Below are 20,295 nucleotides of genomic sequence, written 5' to 3'. Positions count from 1 at the left end.
TATTTTTGGTGTGTATTGAGAGGGGCGGCAAACTCAGGGATCGCCCCTGGCGACAACAGCTCTAGCTACGCCACTGCCTACATGCCTGTACGCGGGATGAAAAACCAGTTTCCGGAAGAATAACCTTGCTACTTCCATATGAGATCAACTAACTCACCTTCAACTGAAAAAGCATGAAGTTATCACTTATAATTTCGAAACGTTCCTCAAGTTGTACTTACAGATCGTCAGATTGAAACGAAAACGGTTCGTCAGATAATAAGGGGTTCTAATTTTAACAGAAAAAGTCCAGCCTGAGCTAAAGAATAATGTTTTGCCAGACAAATCAAATTTTCCAAAACGTATTTAAAAATGGCTTCATCGCTTCAAACGAGGAAATCCATTAAAGCTGAATACCATTTAACATTCTTCTTATTATTTAATTATTTTTTTTAAAAAAATCCAGGTATAATAACTAGCCAACATAAAAATATTTAGCTCAGAAAGTAATAAAAATACAACATGGTGATGTATATGACTTATGTGAAGTACAACACCTGGCGAATAGCTTATCACTCGTATCTTATATTACGTGCTCAAATCAAAACCAAAACTAAACGAACAAATCCCTGATGTCACCTATTTAATAGAAGCGAGTACCTTGAATACTTGTCAGTGGATGTTTTACTTCGAAATCTGCTCTGTGTGGAGATCACTTATTCTAGGAACTAAACAGGTGAGGATTTACATGTAGCTTGAAAACAAATTAATGTAAATAAAGCGCAAACTGTTTCAACTGTGTGTTATTTATATTTATTTATTTATTATATTATATATGATGTATTTTATTCTGTATACAGAGCTTATCGCACCTAGAGAGGCTTCGACAGCAAATTGCATGACAAACCCATCTACGCTCTTTCGTCGTAAAAAATATTTGTAGACAGTCGTGCGTCCATTCAAATTTGTTAATAGGTTTGATTCAATAGTTTTATATTTAAAATAAAAAAAATAATAAAAAATTATTTTTTTTTTTTTTTATATTTAAAATTAAAATGTAAATTGCTGATTATTTGTTCAGCTTTAACTTATTTTGCTTAAATTTGTATGAAAATACCAGTATAAAGAGTATTAATACATATATAAAAATATGAGAAAATATAAAAGAAGTTAAATAATGGAGTGGGATTCATTCAATCCAATACCCTTGGAGGGTAATGGATGGCAATGCTGTAGCCAATGAAGTTCTAACTGAAGGCTATTGCTGTTACCCTCCTGCCATGATCAGAGCTTTAATTGCTCAATAACACCTTATCCCTACACTGTCCTCTACAGATAACGGGGAATATGAAAAGCATTCTTGCTTCGCCCCTTTAAGCCAGTCCTTATAAGGAATAAGAAGTTAAATAATGAGCGTGAATATACCTAAGCTAACGCAGAGGGAGTAAATTGTGTGTTTTTGTTTAGATACAGTAGTAATTACACAGTCCAGTGTTGATCTACTTTTTTTTTTTTTTTTTGGCATTAGGTTAGAGTAACAAGGAGTTGTGTGTTTTGTTTTATCTGAAGTATGATTCAAACTTAATAAGAACCTGCAGATTTTTAGTTTTATGCTTGTGAGGAAAAAATCTCAATACTTAAGATAAAACAAAACACAACTTGTTACCCTAACCTAATGCCAAAAAAAAAAAAAAAAGTAGATCAACACTGGACTGTGTAATTACTACTGTATCTAAACAAAAACACACAATTTACTCCCTCTGCGTTAGCTTAGGTATATTCACGCTCATAATTTAACTTCTTTTATATTTTCTCATATGTTTATAATATGGGTTCTTATTAAGTTTGAATCATTCCTCTTTAAATACCAAACGTAATATATCAGGCAATTTCTTACCTTTCAATGATAATAACGCAATTCATATAAATTGGAGCCCGTTATTTGTTTTTGAATGAATCCATTTCCAAAATCGGACTCTTTCCCTTCCAACGGGCGGTTCGTTAACATGGCAGTCTACGGGAGACCGGAGCGGACGCATTTTTATGTGAGAGGTACCCCGTGTTCGTTCGCAATCGGATGAGACGTCACCAGGGGGGGGGATGAAACCAGAAGTTACGCCAAGTTGACGTCGCCGTGACGTGCAGTAGTACAGGAACTTGCAGCAGACCGTTGGTTTGGTTAGGTTACATTCCAGCGAGATGCTTTCCTCCTCCTAACCTAACCTAACTGAATCAAATGTAATTTATCTACTCAACTGTAATCGATGGTTAGGTTAGTTTAGGTTAAGTACCTAACCTGAACTAACCTAACCTAACCGAATCATGTAATTTATCTACTCAACTGTAATCGATGGTTAGGTTAGGTTAGATTAGGTTAGTTTAGGTTAGTTTAGGTTAAACCAACGGTCTGCCGCAAGTACCCCATATTCAGAGTAATCTGTAGTCAATACCAATAAACGAAATACTCTCAGACTTGGTGGGTACCCTAACCAGATGGGTTAAGGGTACCCATGGGAAAGTGATTTTGACAATTAAAAAAAAATACAGCAGTTTAAAAAATGAAATATGGGAAATATTGCACCATGAGCGAGAAAAAATAGTGAATTTTGTATACCATGTGAGTGGTATAAACCAATGCTGTGACTTGAAGGTCAAGACGATTTTGCTGCATATGAGAGTTGAATTGTCTACACCTGCCAGGCCTAATCCTACCAACTATAAAGGATGTAGTTTCTATCCTAAAAATTGATGGATGGGAAGAAATACACAGCCTCTGTCCCATTCGTTCACATTCATCAATCATACTGATCATCTTCCAACTCAAATAAACTCTACAAATCAGGAAGGAAAGCTACCACTGACCAAAACTTATGCCGATGCAGTACATTCCAAGACATCGACATGCCATGAAAAGAAAAAGCCAGGAAAAGAAAAAAATATCACATGACACACATACAAGATCAAAAGGTCCATAATAAAAATGACCAATGAAGTTAGAGAAGCTCTCAGAAACCACAGAAATAAAGAATGGTAAAATAAACTATCATCTCTTAGTCCTGAAGATCACTCAATTTGGAAATTTTTGAAAACTCTCCATAACAAACATAAACCTCTCCCCCTATGTAGGCCATAACAAACATAAGCCTCTCCCCCCATGGAATTGCATATACAGATATAGAGAAAGCCGAAGCTCTTGTGAACAATCCAGAAAAGCAGTGCAGTCCAGCATGTATATACAGATATAGAGAAAGCCGAAGCTCTTGTGAACAATCCAGAAAAGCAGTGCAGTCCAGCATATGAAAATATAAATATCAAGCTCATCTACAAGATTCACCAGTCCCAAAACAATCATACCGCATCAAACATTTCAACAACCAAAAAAGCACCAGGTCCATATGACATCACAAACAAAATCATTAAACTGCTCCCACAGAAAGCTGTAGTGCATCTTGTCAACATCATAAACACAATACTAAGGATGCAGTATTTTCCTGCAACGTGGAAAAGTGCCGACATTATTCCAATTCACAAGCCCACAGTTTCCACAAAACTACTGGCCCATCAGCTTACTATCCAATCTGGAAAAAATTGCTGAAAAAATCATCCCATTCAAATTGCAAGAATCATCAGATAAATTAAACATCATTCCAAATGAACAATTCAGTTTTCGACAAGGCCACAGTACAGTTCAGCAAATCCATTGAATTGTCGAATATATTGCTACAGGATACAATTGGAAATAACAGTAGTGCCGTATTCCTAACCTTTGTGAAGGCTTTTGACAAAATCAGACACCAAGGTTTTCTATACAAGCTCATCAGTGCAAATATACCAATAAATATGATATGTCTAATTAAATCATACTGCAGCAACAGGAAGATGCAGGTGAAGTTAGTGGCATAAACTCTACCCAACAAAAATTTTTAGCTGGAGCTCCACAAGGCTCCTACTAGCTCCACTTTTATTCTCAATTAACATGGCAGATATCTCTCATAATCCTATGGCAACCATCTCATCTCTATGCACAGATGATACTGCTATATTAACAAGATCTCTCTCTCTTTCTCTGTCTTTGCCTGGTATCCAGAAGACTCCAAGACAGTATCTCCATGCTGGAAAAATGGTTCTCTGATTGGAGGCTTCAAGTAAATCCTCAAAAAAGAACAGCCATACTCTTCACTAGAAGGCTAGTATCCCTCAAAGAATATATCCAACTCTTTAATGCTAATATCCCATGGCAAACAGAAACTAAATATCTTGGGATACAATTGGATAAAGGACTACGATTCAACAGCCACATTAAACTCATCTATACGAAAGTATCCAAAGCTGTCGTTCAACTTTTCCCCATGATTAACCATTGTGGCAAACTAAATACATCAAAATAAACTATTACTTTATCAAATGGTGATACATCTCATAATTACTTATGCCTCACCAGCTTGGAGCCATACCTTAAATCTAACATACTATGACTACAACAAATATAAAACAAATACTTATGGATGATACTCGATGCCTCATAGTTCATCAGAAATAATCAGATTCATCTGATTATCAGATTCACTGGATTGTTCACTACTTTTCTGGATTGTTCACTCTTGTGAACAATCCAGAAAAGTAGTGCAGTCCAGCATATGAAAATATAAATATCAACCTCATCTACAAGATTCACCAGTCCCAAAACAATCATACCACATCAATCATCTCAACAACAAAAGCACCAGGTCCAGATGACATCACAAACAAAATCATCAAACTCTCCCACACAAAACTATAGTGCATCCACCAATATTTCATATATCTTTTCTTTTCTTCACTATCTAGCAATAAAGTTCTTTTCAAATGCAGTCATGCACCCAAATCAACTGATCAAACAAGCTGCTGACTACAATGGATTTGATCACTACAAGCACAGGTAATCCTACAAGGTAATTCTACTGTCGGCTGGGTATATTTAATTCCACAGTCTCCAATGGGCAAGCTTAAAGCTCACAAGCTATTCCTAACATCATGTTTTCCTACACAGATGAAGGGGAGTATGAAAAGCAGTTCACTTCACCCATCATATCACTAGCATTGTTATTGTTGTTGCTTCAAGATCAAGGCTTTGCATTATTGTGTCAACATTTCACAGAGGTAGAGTTAATCAATTGCCTATTTTATATGAAAATGGCTACCACGTTCACCAGCCATTAACCCCTGTGACTTTAGCTTTGGGGTTACCTCAAAGCTTACAATTAGATAAAGATTTGTCCTAGTAAAAATATTAGGACAAAGTTTTTCACCTAGTAGATTTGAAAGAAAAAATCACACATCATGCAGTGATGTGAAACCTTTCAACAGATCAATTTTGTTTCGCTGTAGACAATGCTGTATGGCAGTATCAGTCTTTGGTCCTGCACAAAGGCCAGCACATTGAATCTCACCTCCATCGATCTTCCAGATCTTGACAGCACCTTGCATTATGTCAGATCTAGGTGATGTTTTCTGTATCACATCATTTTGTGACATGAACAAAATAAATATCATTGAATAACTTCGTTTGTCATTGACTCTGAATCATTTCACAATTGCATACCATCCAGTTCACATTAATGTAATTTTCTCCTGTGTTATATACTACTTTTATGTGGTCTGTGGTTTGTATGACTATGTGACTGCCTTATTGTTATATCTCTAACTGTCTTTACTTTAACTTTACAGTTAACATTAATTTTTTTGTATCACTTAACATCAGATATTCGTTTGCCGACAAATTTGTATTGATTAAAGACTGTGCCAGCTGGCAACTAAACTCTGATACAATATCCAAGAGTACTTAAAGAAAATGTGGGGATCATGAGGCATGCAGTCGTGGTCCTGATTCTTATATCACTATTGGTTTCCCCCTTAATGCACGGTACGTAAGTTTTCAAATGGTAGCTCAATCCGCAGAAAGCATGACAAACTCATTTGAATGTAAATAAGGAAACACATTTATTATGGCACAAAGACAAGTATACATATTAATCAAATCCTTAATCCTAAAAGAGTCTGGGTTCCCTTTACTTAATTAATCACATCTAAAACTTCTATATTATAGTCCCTTACTTGACATAAATTTCTCACTTCTATACGTACATCTATTCTCAGACTCTTATAACTAAGTTACCTAATATTATCAGACATGTAATATTGCATAGATACACAAGACAACTCAATATTTCTGACATGAACTTCTCTAGGGTAATACTTCTTATTCTTACTTAATCCTCCCTCCAAAATTTTAGCTAACATTTAATTACGTTCTGACAATATAACATTACTGTTCCTAAATTACACAAACAGTTCGGACTTTGACCTCCTGGAGCCTAATATGCTTTCTTCTCAACTGCAGACAAAAGTGTCCAAATCGCAGACTGTTCTTATAGCACTACACGGAAGTAGCATGTTTCCTTAACTTCTGCTTCCTTACTCCATGGTTACTTTAATCCAACATTTAACATAAGAAAATCTTATGCTTACCGTTCTTGCCTTGAACTGGATATTCTGGTCTGCTTACAGTATCTTCACTGATGGCGGCCTTGCTATTCCTTTGTTTCCATACGAACCGAAAACACTCATACACAGATTTGAACACTGATGTCGATCTCATCAGTGGCTCTTTCTTCTTATGGATCTGAATACATTGTAGTTGCAGCCTTGGCCCACGTAGCATACATAGCAAGGGGAGATTCTTGCTACACATGGCGGCAAGCTCTACACAGCTCTCCGACAGGAAACTAGGTGTCGACGAAATCTGGAGACAAGAGAGCAATTCGAATCCCCGCCGAAACCTTTATACCTCAAAACAGCTCCCTCACTCGGCAGTGTCGTCACGCATACGGCGATTGCCGATTGGACGCCGTGATCACGGACTGTTTTTACATGGCTTAAAACATGCTCTAGCCTATACATATTTACTTGGAAATTTACGCATGATTTTATATTCTAATTCATTTACAACTATTCTCTATTAAACTCATGGGCTATTTTAACATTGTTCAGAGCTTACACACTTGGATATTTACATGTTCTTGGGACATTAGTCGGTACATTTCCCATCCGGAGGCATACGCATGTCCTTATCCACTCCTTCTGAGATAATGTGTTGGGTGGAGAAAAAAAATGACTCATCATTTTTTTCTGACACAACACCTGCTTGCAGCACCATATTTCCCTATTGGTTCTTTTTGAAGTTTTTTGTCTTTTTTTTTTTTTTTTTGGTCAATATCTGATGGTGAATCAACATGTAATATATGAGGAATTAAGTAAACTTGATGTTAATAAGTCAGTAGGATGACTTGACAGTATTACTTCGTGTTTTGAGGGAATGCTCTGTGGAATTAATGGCATCTTTGGCACACCTGTTTTACTTGAGTCTTGCAACAGGGTGAGTCCCATAGGAATGGAAGGTGAAAAAATTGTTCCATTTCATGAAGAGAAGGGAGATAAAAACCAGGGCTACAAGTTATAGACCAATCTGTGTGTCTGTGGTTGTTGGTAAGGTGTTTGAGAAATTGGTGAAGACTAGGATTCAGAAATGAGTTGTTAACAGCAGTATTCTTCATGATGGTCAACTTTGGTGTATTGGAGGGGTGGGGTCACAGGCTGAGGAAGATCCTCATTCTGCTTATGTATTACAAGGTGACAAAGTCACTTGATGAAGGAGATGCATATGCAGTGGTGTACTTGGATTTTTCAAATGCCTTTGATAGACTGCCACATGACAAGCTAGTGGCTCATTATGAAGTTTGATAAAATAAATACAGCACATATAAATAATTGAAAAACACATTTAATCACTCCTAAATTTCATCTTAGTCACTTAGATGAAATATTACTCTCACTGACCATACTTATAGTATCAGATATATATATCATTGTATATATGTTAAGCTTTTGCGCAGGCCTACATATTTTACCACGTAAGCTTCCGTAACCGATAATCCCGCGGAATAGGTTGGTTGCTCCTTATTCCTGGTGGTATCCCAAGCGTGTGTTCACGGGGGCTGGTTTGCCTGCTTTGCGGGAGGAAAAACTCCAGGATAAACTGGGGAGAAAACCTTGCCATCTACGCCCAAGACTGGCTAACTTGACTATGGCTGAGGAAGATCCTTAAGCTCCTCACGTCACCGATGGGAATCGAGCCTGGGACACTCATTCCCCAGGCATATGGTTGTGAAGGGTGTAACAACTAGGCTAACCACGCGGACATTATATATATATATATATATATATATATATTGATTTTCTAAGTGAATGTTATAGCAGATCTCCCAATTTGACTATTATTATTATTATTATTATTATTATTATTACGGGCAACTCCAGGGAGTCCTTAGACTCATCAAGGGAAGCCCTAAACATCATGTCCACACAACTATACGACATTCTCACAGTATCTGTCATACCTTGCCTTGAACTCACTCACTGTCATAGCACCCACAACAGACTCTGGCAGCTTATTCCACTCATTTACCACTCTAAAAGTAAAGAACCCAGCTCTAACACCCCTGCTAACCACACTCTTGCCCATCTTCCATAGGTGTCCCCTAGTTCTCCCACCACCAGTCCTGATCTCAAAAATATCTTCTGAATTAATCCTATAGAAACCCTTTAGCAATTTGAATGTCTCAATCATATCTCCCCTTTTCCTTTTCTGCTTTTTTTTGGGGGGGGGGGGAACCTAGGTGACCAAATCTGGGCACAGTAGTCGAGATGAGGCCTTATCATGGCTCAGTACAGAAGTACAATAACTTGCTTGTCTCTGCTCATCAAGGTATTTTTCAACAACCAAGTGAGTTGATGAGCTGATTTAGCTAATTTTGCAATGTGCCCCCTAAACTTCATCTCCCTATCCACCAACACTAACAAAAGTCTCTGGCCTCATCAATCTCCTGGAGTACAGTTCCACCAATGTGGTATACTGCTGCTAATCTTTTCACCCCAAAATGCATAACCTTACATTTTGTCACATTAAATTGACATCCATTCTCCTTAGCCCAGAACTCCAATCTATCCAAGTCATCCTTCAAGATTTTGACATCTTCTCATTCACTATTGCCCTACCCAACTTTGCATCATCAGCGAACAAATGAACTGTTCCTCTTAGGTCCTTTCCTATATTGTTAATAAACAAATTAAACAGCAGTGGTCCAAGAACAGAACCCTGCGGCACACCACTATGGTCCTATAATAAGATGAGTTGCATAACAAGGAACTTTTTAAATATCTGGGACTGAGAGAGGAGGTAGAGGAGAGCAAATGAGGTTAGACAGCTTTAGATAAGGTTTGAATGCTATGTAGAGATTGTACTTTTTTTTAAGAGTTCTGGCTGTTTTTCTGAAGCAATCCAGATATAAGAAGCAATGATGGCAATACTACAATTAGCATTTTGAGAGGGATGCAAGGAGATGGGAGGTACAATTAATTTATTGATCTTTTTGGCATTGCAGCCATTAGATTGGTGAATAAAGGAGAGTTCAGCCTCAGTAGAACAGAGATTGAAGGCTCCATTAACAATATTTTGATAATGCCATATTATTATTATTATTATTCAGGCCTCCATGGAGTCAAAAGACTCATCGTGGGAGGTCCTTCCTAAGAACATAAAGTCTGTCAAGACTCATCGAGGGGAGGTTCCCCCTAAGAAACACAAAGTCTATCATACCACACCTTAAACTCATTGACCGTTCTCGCCCTCACCACTCTATCAGGCAATGCATTCCATTGCTCAACCACCCTCCATGCAAAGAAACCACACCTCACCCTCTTGCTCACAGTTTCCTTTCGTAACTTCCAGGGATGGCCTCTTGTCATCACTCCTTCCTGCTGTTCAACCAAGTGAAAGAACTCCCCAGTGTCAACCCTGTAACTGCCTCTCAACAGTTTAAAAGTCTCAATCATATCACCTCTCCTTCTTCTATCCGCCAAACTCTGCAGTCCACATTCCCTCAGCCGATTCTCATAACTCTCCTTGTACAGTCCTGAGACCAACTTTGTCATCCGTCTTTGTATCTTTTCCACAGTTAATTTATCCCCTTCAAATCCTTGGGACCAAATCTGAGAACAATAATGTAAGTGTGGTCTGATCAGAGACTTATACAATGGAATGATAACCCTCTTATCTCTGCAGGTCAGTGTCCTTCTCATAATTGCAGCAATCCTCTGTGTTACCTTCACCATCTTTGCGATATGGCCCCTAAACTTCAGGTTTCTATCAATCATCAACCCCAGATCTCTCGTCTCCCCTAATTCCTCCAGTATAACTCCTCCCATAGAGTATGCAGCATCCTATCGATATTTCCAAAACCTCAAGACCTCACATTTTGCTGCATTAAACTGACACCCCCATTCATTTGCCCATCTACCTAGCTTATTCAAGTCCTCTTGCAGGGCTACCACATCTGCACTATTACTAATAATCCTTCCCAGCTTCGCATCATCCACAAACAACTGAATATCCCCTTGCAATCCACTGGCAATGTGATTGATATAAAGGTTAAACAATATAGGTCCTAGTACTGAGCCCTGTGAGTACTGGACCCTGTGAGTACTGTGAGTACTGGACCCCACTTGTAACCTTCTGTCTCCTTGAAACTGCTCCACCATACACAACTCTCTGATACCTATCAGACCACCAATCCTGAATCCAGTTGACGAATCTCACATCCAGACCCATGTGTTGCAACTTAAATATCAGCTTATCATGTGGCACCCTGTCAAATGCCTTTGCTAAGTCTAAGAAAATTGCAGTATATGCCTTTTCCTCATCTAATGTTCTTGTAACTTTATTATAAAAGGCTAGCATATTGCTAAAACAAGAGCGTCCTTTCACAAATCCATGTTGATTCTCACAGATAACATTACCCTCATCTGCCCAATGCTGTACACGGTCCCTCACTACTTTCTCCAAGATCTTAACAACTACTGATGACACACAGACTGGCCTATAATTAGACACTTCCAGTCTGTTACCACCCTTATGCAATGGCACTATCTTACCTTCCTTCCATTCCCTGGGCACCTTTGCCAAAGCCAGACTTTCATTGAAAAGCCACGTTAAAGGTACTGTCAATTCCCTAGCACATTCTCTCAAAACTCGTGGCGAAATACCATCCAGTCCCACAGCTTTACTGACATCCAGAGTACTCAGTATCTGAAACACACTCTCCTCCTGTACCTCCAGACCTCGTACCAGTCCTATCCCTCTAGCATTAAAACTGACTCCTCTAGGATGAAATACTCCAATAAAGTGGTCATTGAACAATTCCACTGTGTCCTCTGCATCAGTCACTCTATTCCCATTTTTGTCCCACAATATCATTCTTCTACAGTCATTTCTCCTCCTACTGGCCACATAGCTAAAAAATTCCCTAGGATTTTCTTTGGATCTTAGGGCCAATCTCCTCTCATATTCCAGTTTCGCTTTCCTTACCACACTAGTCACTCTTCTAGCCTGTGTCTTATATTCTTCACGCCTCCTCTCTTCACCTGTCTCCTTATATCTCTTCCATAGCCTCTTTTTCACATGCAATTCCTGTTTAATATTGTTTGTCATCCACTTTACTCCAAATTGTGTCCTCTTCTTCACTCGTGGTATACAACTTACCATTGCTGGTAACAAATATTCTTTCACAATTTCCCACGCACTAACGATATCCCAGCCTTCCAATTCCTCCCTCCATGAAACTTCTTGGTTTTCTATAAACTGAGAAAGAAAGAGTGCCATTGGGAAGATCTGTGATTATAGTATCTAGAAAGGCAGGCTATTATTATTTTTTTTTTTTCTATAATGAACTGGATCCTGGAGTGCTGTTTGTTGAGATGGAGGTGGTGGGGGAGAGAATAAGTGTAATGTGCCTGAACTATGTGGCCAAATAGAGAATACATCATAATGTATCTTAGCAAGATAGAAAGTTTGAGTATAGCAGTAACAAGAGCATGTCTTTCAGAATGCTCCATATAATAATTGACTAGGTGGGGGAGAGAGCCAGTAGCTGTATCCTCAATCTGTTTATAAATGTTATCCTTCCAAGTGAAGTAGCCAGAATGAGTGGTAAAATTAAAAAGATCATTGATATCTGGGTGGGGGGAACATTTTTTTTTTTTAGTAAATTTAAATCTTCAGAAAGAGGGATATTGGTGAAAAGGGAGGGGAACTTCAAAACTTGTCATGATATTGTTATTATCTAAAATTAAATTTTGGATTAAAGATTTGAAATGAGTGGAATTTTTAATATAAGAAGGAGAATGACCTGTAAGTGAGGTTTAGGATTTAGCTAACTGTTTGGCTAGCTTAAAAGAGGGAGAGCCAGTAGCATCTTCTGTGGGATGGAGAGGGTTATTGGGTTTATGAATTTTTGGGAATCTGTATATATATGGGGGGGGGGACTAAATGGTTTGAGTTTTTTTTAACTATTTCTAGAGGCAGAGATGCGACATTTTTAAAAAGCCTTTTTAATGGTGAGTGTTGATTTTTTTAGACAAAAAAAACGCATTCGATGTTTTTAGTTATGTAATGATTCATATTTAACACTTGTACATTTGTGTGTTCATCCCAACCCAGATGAAGCCACTAGCTTAAGTGACGAAACTAGATTATTTAATATAGGTTTTATTAAATAATTATTATGACCTATAAACTCAGTGTTAATTATTTTTATTATATAAGCCTTTTTAATGTTTTCATTTGAGAATTAGTGGGATCATAATTCAGTAGCTTCTCTGAGCAACATTTGTTTTCCACTGTTATTCACTGGAATTGATAACCAGAATGATGCTTATTGGCTTTAGTGATTATTATGCAACTGTCTTTGCATAATTTATGGAGAAAGAGGAGTTGGCTGTTAGAGAGATTTCTTCTAGGTGGCAAAGCTTGAGAAAGGATGTTTGCTATGTCAAACATGATATTGTTGTCAATGGCAGGAGGAGGCAGTTGAGAATGCCAAGTTCTATGTGCAGTATCGTGTCTGAAGATAGAACTGAACATGGTGCTACTGAAAGTTGTGGCTGAGGCTAGGTAGTAGTTAAATTCAGCCGGGGTCTGGCCCCAAACATTTTTATGCACTGGCCCTGAACCCAGAGCATTTTTCTGTTTTGTGACTTTTCTCCCTTTACAGTAATTATGCCTACATTATAGTGTTATTATTCAACGATTGTTTACAGTTTTGAATGTATATATAAAGTCAATATCAACAGTTGCCTGATTACGAACACGTGATGAAAGGAACGGGGAGGTTTGGAGCTTCCTGTAATGCGTTATCTTGCAGTGATTGATAAGCAAACATTATTGCGGTGTAGTGTAGCAGAATTTTCACAGACTCGTAGTGGCATTTTGTATTTTCTGGTTGGCAATAGTAGTTGGTAACCAACAACAGAACAGCAGATTAGCAGTTGTTTATCAGAGCTCGTGATTGTGAGAAGCATAAAGAAAATTGTGTAATATTTTTGTGTTTATGTAGGCCTACTACCATATTTACACGAATGCAACTCGCATTTCTTTTCCCCAAAATTAGGGGTAAAAAACTTGGGGTGCGAGATATATATGCGGAGATTTTCAGCAACTAAAGTTTTCAGGAAAAAACTGAAAATGGGTATGACTTACCAAGAATCTCTTTTTCACTATTGCTATTTCTGGGCTAGAGAGCAGTTTCCTTGTGTGCATCCTACCCAAATAGCGTCATCTTCTTTCCCATTATTTCAAGGAAAAGTTACCAGTAATCAGGGCCATCGCAAGATTGGATCGTACCCTGAGGCAAACAATTAAATATTGTCCCTGATGGATTATAGGACAAAAATACAAGAAAATCTCCACTTGCTATTTTGTTTTTATTACAAGAGAAACATTAATGCAAAACAATTACATAATAATATTAATGAAATGTTTGCTCTACGGGGATATGGCACAATAAAAATGTTTACAAGCTCTTCTAAATTTAAATTATAAGCTATGTCCACCTCTATCGATATATTTGCTAGACCAACCAATCCTTCTTGAGTCATTGCTGTTCGCAAATAATTTTTAATCAGTTTAAGCTTGGAAAAACTTCTTTCTGCACTTGCTATGCTAACAGGAATTGTTAACAATATCCTTGGACTGGTGGTTATGTTGGGATAAATTTCTACAAGATTTTGGTTTTATATATATATATATATATATATATCATCATCATCATCATCATCAAATTCCTGCCATGTACCCTCAAGGGGTGTACAGGATATGATAGTACTACATGAAAAAAATTACATCATTACTAACTTCCTATCTACAATTTTCCTCTAAATCAGTCTGTTACTTATCAAGACTCCAACATTATCAGATCTTATATTTCTATCGTCTAAGGTACTTTGTACCGTATCAATCCACCTATATCTTGGTCTTCCTCTGGGTCGTTTTGCTGCTAATCTGGAAGAGAACACTTGTTTTGCAAATCTTTCTTCACCCATTCTGCTTAAGTGACCATACCAGCTGAGATTACCTCTGCTAACGCATTCCTGGATGCTGACAATGTCAAGTTCTTTCCTAATATCCTCGTTTTTAATATGATATTGCCATTACTGCCATCTGTTCACGGCTATAATCTTTCTCAGGACTCTCATATCTGCGGTCTCTAGTCTTTGGTCAAGTGTTTTACTTCTGACCCAGCTCTCAGATCCATAAGTTAAAACTAGTTTGAACACTGTCTTGTATACAGCTAATTTAGTGTTCCGACTAATTTCTTTCTTATTCCATATAAATTTATTCAATTGACTTCCCACCATACTAGCTTTGCTGATTCTGTTGTCTATTTCTATATTGAATTTACCATCTTCACTAAAAATCGTGCCTAAGTAGCTGAAATGTTCCACAGGTTCTCCATTCACAACACAGTTGACATTTTTAACGATTCTGCCTATTTTCATTGTCTTTGTCTTTTTATTGCTGACCTTCATTCAATTTAGTCAGAGAATCTTGCAGACTTGTAGCAGATTTATTTAGAATTATAACATCATCTGCATAAAGCTAAGAGCTGACATTAACATCTCCAATTTTAATATCATGTTCAATACCACTTTCCTTCATAATGTGATCCATATAGATAATGAATAACACAGGGTACATCCTTGTCTCACACCAGATTTAACATTAAACCATCTTCCTGTACTTCCATCAATTCTAACTGTTGATTTACAACTCAAATAAAGACTAAGTATTGCTTGATATAATGCCCCATTGACACCATATAACTGTAGCGTATTGAATAGCTTCTTTCTTGGCACCTTATCATATGCCTTTTCCAGATTTACAAAACTCAAATAGAGATCTTTGTTATATTCCCATGATTTCTCATCTATTTGACGTAAAGTGAAGATCTGATCCTGACCGCCTCTATTTGGCCGGAATCCAGCTTGTTCTTCACCAAGCTTTTCTTCCACAATTCTTCTCAACCGTTTCTCAAGTATACTTGCATAGATCTTGCCAGGAACACTCAGTAGGGAAATACCTCTGTAATTCTCACATTTAGTTTTATTTCCCTTTTTATATATGGGTACTATGAGAGCTCTACTCCAATCATCGGGAATTCGTCCCTCTGTCCAGGCTTTCTGAACTATGCAGTGCAGCCACTGTAAGACTCTTATGTCACCATACTTCAGCATTTCTGGTCGAATATCATCTACTCCTGCTGCCTTTCCACATTTCAAGCCTTTGATGGTTTTTTCTACTTCAAGTATGAATATGTATTCCTGATTGCATGCCTGGTCTGTGTTTTTTACCGCTGGCTGTCATCACTGCTTGCTTCATTTAACAGTTTTTTGAAGTAATTACTCCATACTTCAAGGATATCTTTTTCTCCTGTTTTCATGTCACCTTTATCATTTCTAACTTATTTTACAGCACTCTTTCCTCCCTTGCAGAATATTTTGCTACCTTCTTGATATTTATTTTCTATATTCTTGCCAAAGTTCTCCCATGACTTTTGTTTAGCTAGTTTTACACAGTGTTTGGCATTCTTCCATTTGTCCCTGTATTCTCGTAAAGAGCACAAGCTGACTTATTTCACAGGAATTTTTGATATGTTTTCATCTTTTCCTTCACTGCCTCTTTAACTTCCTGTGTCCACCATGGAGTTCTAATTTTTCTGTCCTTGCAGACAACTTCACCACATGCCTCTCTAGCTGAATCAATCAGGGCTTTCTTCAAGGCTTGCCACTGAATCTCCAAGGATTGAGTCCTGTTCTCAAACTCGTTCATTTTTTCTTCAATAATCTTTGTGTATTTTAGTCTACAGTTCACATCTGAGAGCTGCTCAACTTTTATTCGCTTTAAAACTTTCTTACATGTTATTCTTTTCAATATGAAATTCAATTTTATCCTGCTCAAAACTAAATAGTGATCACATCCAATTTCAAAACCTCTGTACACTCTGGTGTCCTGCACCAGGGAGAAAACATCACTATCAACAATAACATAGTCAATGAGACTTTTCTTATTCCTTGCCTCTTCTCTCCATGTGAATTTGTGCACATTTTTATGTTGGAACATGGTGTTAGTAATAAGCAGTCCATGTGCTGAGCAGAAATCGAATAGATATTTGCCATTATTATTAGCTTTGCTCTTTTCTCCAAATTTTCCCAAAATATTTTTTCTATGTCTCACAATCATTTCCTACTCTGCTATTTAAATCCCAAACAAGGACCAACTTTCCTTTTTCATTCTGTTAGTTGCTTTTTCTTAAGCCTCAAAAAATTCCTCCACTTCTACCTTAGTAGAACCTTCTGTGGGACCATAGGCACAAATAAGTCTCATTGTCCAGTTCCCCATTCTCATATTTGCCCACATCACTCTACTTGAGACTGACTGCCATTCAAGAAGATTAGCTTCGTATTTTGTGTTGAATACTATGGCTACTCCTTCTTTTCGTTGATTGTCATTGCCTGAATATAACATTTTGTATTTATTGCTCAGAAAGATCTCACCAGTTTTTGTCTTTTTTGTTTCAGTCACCCCTATTATGTCGATCTGGTACTTATATAATTCCTCAGCTAGCTCCATTTCTTTGCCATTCAGGCTTCTTATGTTGATAGTACAAATCTTTAACTCTGGTGATGTTGAGTTGGGGTGTGTTTTCAGATTTGTTCCAGTAGCTGACTTTTCGCTGTTTGCACTGGTTCCCTGGTGAAAACAACGGGGGCATTGTTTAACCAGACGACGCCCCAGCCGGCATGAAATTTTGTCATGTTGTACCATCATTTTTTATATTGGTTTAACCAGTAAGAATACAATTTGGTCGGCTAAATCCCAAATTGCCAGCCCATCCTCGTTCGTTCAGTATCCAAGTAGATACCCAACAGGGTGCGCCACGAGAAGGTGAGAATGGACATTAGGTCAGAAGCCCTGGTCGGTTCTCCACATTCCTTTAAAGGCTATGTGGAGGTCTCCTCTCAGTTATACAGCTTTGACCCTTAAACACCCCCTATATGTATATATATATATATTTTTTCAAAATTCATTTTTACTCGGCTGGAATATTATAAAAAAGGTACGATGAACTCGAAAGAAAGATTGTTGAATCTAGGGAAATTTCTCTAAATTCCTCTCATATCAACAACAGCCTGAGTTACAATCTCTCTGACGCACACGTTGCTTCTGTTCAGTACTGGCGCACTCGCAACAGCGCGTAGTATTCGTTTGTTTGGAACTCATACTTGCATTTTTTTCAAACACGCTACTGTTTTTTATACTTGTTCTGTTAGTACAATTTTAAGTCTCTGTAATTTTTTATATACTTCTTTGATTGTGATACCTGAGGATGTTCATGTAACGAAACTAGTAAACTAGTAGTATCTTTTTTAAATATATCTTGTCATCTTTTTATCTCTCGGTAACAGTCATTAAACCTTTTTTAATATATATATATATATATATATATATTTGGTGAGGACCACTTTTCTCTTGTAATATTTTTGAGAGAATTTTTAATTCTTTAAATAAATCTATTGCATCTACATCAGATGTTTGTAAAATATCTTGTTGCCCTAATACGCTGCCTACCACAATATGGCTGAACGCACTCCCTTAATTAAGTGGCACCATGAGGCTGCCTCTATGCTACATCCTGTCGACAATACTGCCAGTAATTTAGAAGACTTGAGATATGTAATGAACAATCCTTCATGAATGACTAGTGAGAAGTGAAAGCAGGGCGTGAAACAAAGAGCAATGACTGGTTATTAAGGCATGCATATGATTGGTGCGGTATTAACAAAAGATCGCGCGACCAAAAGATAAAAGCAAACCGACTGAGTTGAAATACTAACTCTCTTCAATCGAATTCCATAATATGTGAAACTGCCATAACAACATTCACTATATATGTATATTTATTAGTTTTAACACGTTTTATGAATTTTAACATGTTTGGTTGAATTTTATTGCTACTTTGCGGTGGGTGGACTCGCACATATCTAACTAATGACAATAGTTTTTAGTTAGATACTGTGTTTGCTGGTGCAACATTATGGTTTTGCTCGAGTCTATACTGCATAATTTCTGTATGAGGGGACATGTGATTCATTAATTAGTGTTTGTTTTTATCCCAGTTGTCTCTAATTGCACTATTTGTTGAGAAATATATTACACAGACCTTATTCCCTGACATAATAAAAGCATTTTTTTTCCCTTGCCTCTGCAATATTGTCTATTGGGAAGGGCGTATTGTTTACTGCGGGAAGCAAGTTACTATTGCCCTGACGTGAACGTGTTTAAGTTTTTTTTCATGTGCGAGGTATATGCAAAACTGTTTAATTTCTTTTTTTCAAAAAGTTAAATCAGGGTGCGAGTTATACGCATTATACATTGGTACCTTCTTTAAACAGAAAAATAGCTCTGATGACAGTGATAATATAACACAGGTTTGTAAGGACAGTTTGTGTATAGTTTCTGAAGAGAAAGAGGTCTTTAATGAATCCACAGAATTCCCATCAGTATAATATTAATATATTGAATGAAAGGAAAGATTTGCCAACTTGCTATACACTCAGCCAGTATATGCATTCAAAGGTAAATACAATTGGTTATTTTGTAAGGACGGTGGTTTAGGGTGAATAACATGTGCAGAGATACAAACCCTAGGCGCAAGTTCTTCAGTTAGCATTAGAATGGATAAATGGATTAATACACATTAAAGGGGAAGGGTCTAAACCAGGGGTGGGGAACCCTTCACCTGCGAGTCTATTTTAATTCGCCCCTTTGCCGATGTACTCGTATGTACATGTAAATAAAATTTTATAATAATTTAAATTTATTATAATTAAATTTATTTAAATTTAAATAATTAAATATACAAAACCAAAAATAGCTATATTACATATAGTATGATCGTCATACGTCTGGTAAGATATATATTGCACACTACATACACTATATATAAGAGTTAAAATTTACCAGTCGCCCGCGGAAGTTTTTAAATTAGCAATTTTCGCCCTTGATACTAAAAAGGTTCCCCACCTCTGGTCTAAACAAACTCCACCAGAATAAATAAATAAAAGTTTTAAAAAAAATGTTGTGACAATCTAGCAATAGTGTCACATTTATGTTCCTTACTTTAAGGGCTCCTGAGCTTATTCATTTAGAATTTAACCACTAAGGCTAAGGAAGCTGGCATCTGTTTCATCCAGCCTTTTTGCCAAAAGTTTGACAACTTGAAACGGCTGCTTAGAAAAAAAACTCTTTGCAGATTGTTATATTTCTTAATGTGTTTCTCCTTAATTTTTAGAAATTCTTTATAGGCCAATTTATCTGATGTATTAGAAAGAATAGTCTACTGTTCAAGATTAAGAATTTATGACGGTTTTGCTTGGTAAGAGTTAATGGTGACATTGATAGCAGATAGAGTAGCACATGTTGTGCTGATCTGTTCTCACAGTAAAGCAAAGCTAGCATGCCTGTAGATACAAAGAGCTTCAGAAGAGTGAAATTTAATTTTCACCTTAACACATTAGGAATAATACCAATGGTTCTGCACCATTTCAAGCAGGTTAGCCTGTTGAGTTCACTTCATGAATGAAGTTTCCATTTACCATATTGTTTAGCTTTGCATGCTATGCTTGCTCCATATTTAAACTCTTACGTGCTGGCTTGAACTCATTATGAGGTTTAATGGAATAAATACAGCACATATAAACAATTAAACAATACGTTTAATCACTGATGTATTTCATCTTAGTCACTAAGACATTGTCAGGTAAACAATATTAAAATTGCAGAAACATATACAAATTTGCATAAAGAATAAGTGGAAAAGATTAAAC

General features: G+C 37.0%; 1 protein-coding gene across 1 annotated transcript in view; it reads left to right on the top strand.

Moving 5' to 3' along the window:
* Positions 1-629: 629 nt before the first annotated feature.
* LOC150105041 (uncharacterized) overlaps positions 630-20,295 on the top strand; it is a 113,338-nt gene continuing 93,672 nt past the window's right edge. Inside the window, exon 1 of the mRNA XM_090395463.1 lies at positions 630-715. Within this exon, the coding sequence (XP_090251589.1) occupies positions 659-715 (57 nt within the window). The 5' untranslated portion in view covers positions 630-658. The remainder of the gene's footprint in view (positions 716-20,295) is intronic.

Source organism: Typopeltis vanoorti, chromosome 7 (genome assembly GCF_054136105.1).
Source record: "Typopeltis vanoorti isolate ZY-2024b chromosome 7, IOZ_Tvanoo_1.0, whole genome shotgun sequence".
NCBI lineage: Eukaryota > Metazoa > Arthropoda > Arachnida > Uropygi > Thelyphonidae > Typopeltis > Typopeltis vanoorti.
Note: the sequence above shows the minus strand (reverse complement) of the source record. Positions and strands in the feature narration are given on the sequence as shown.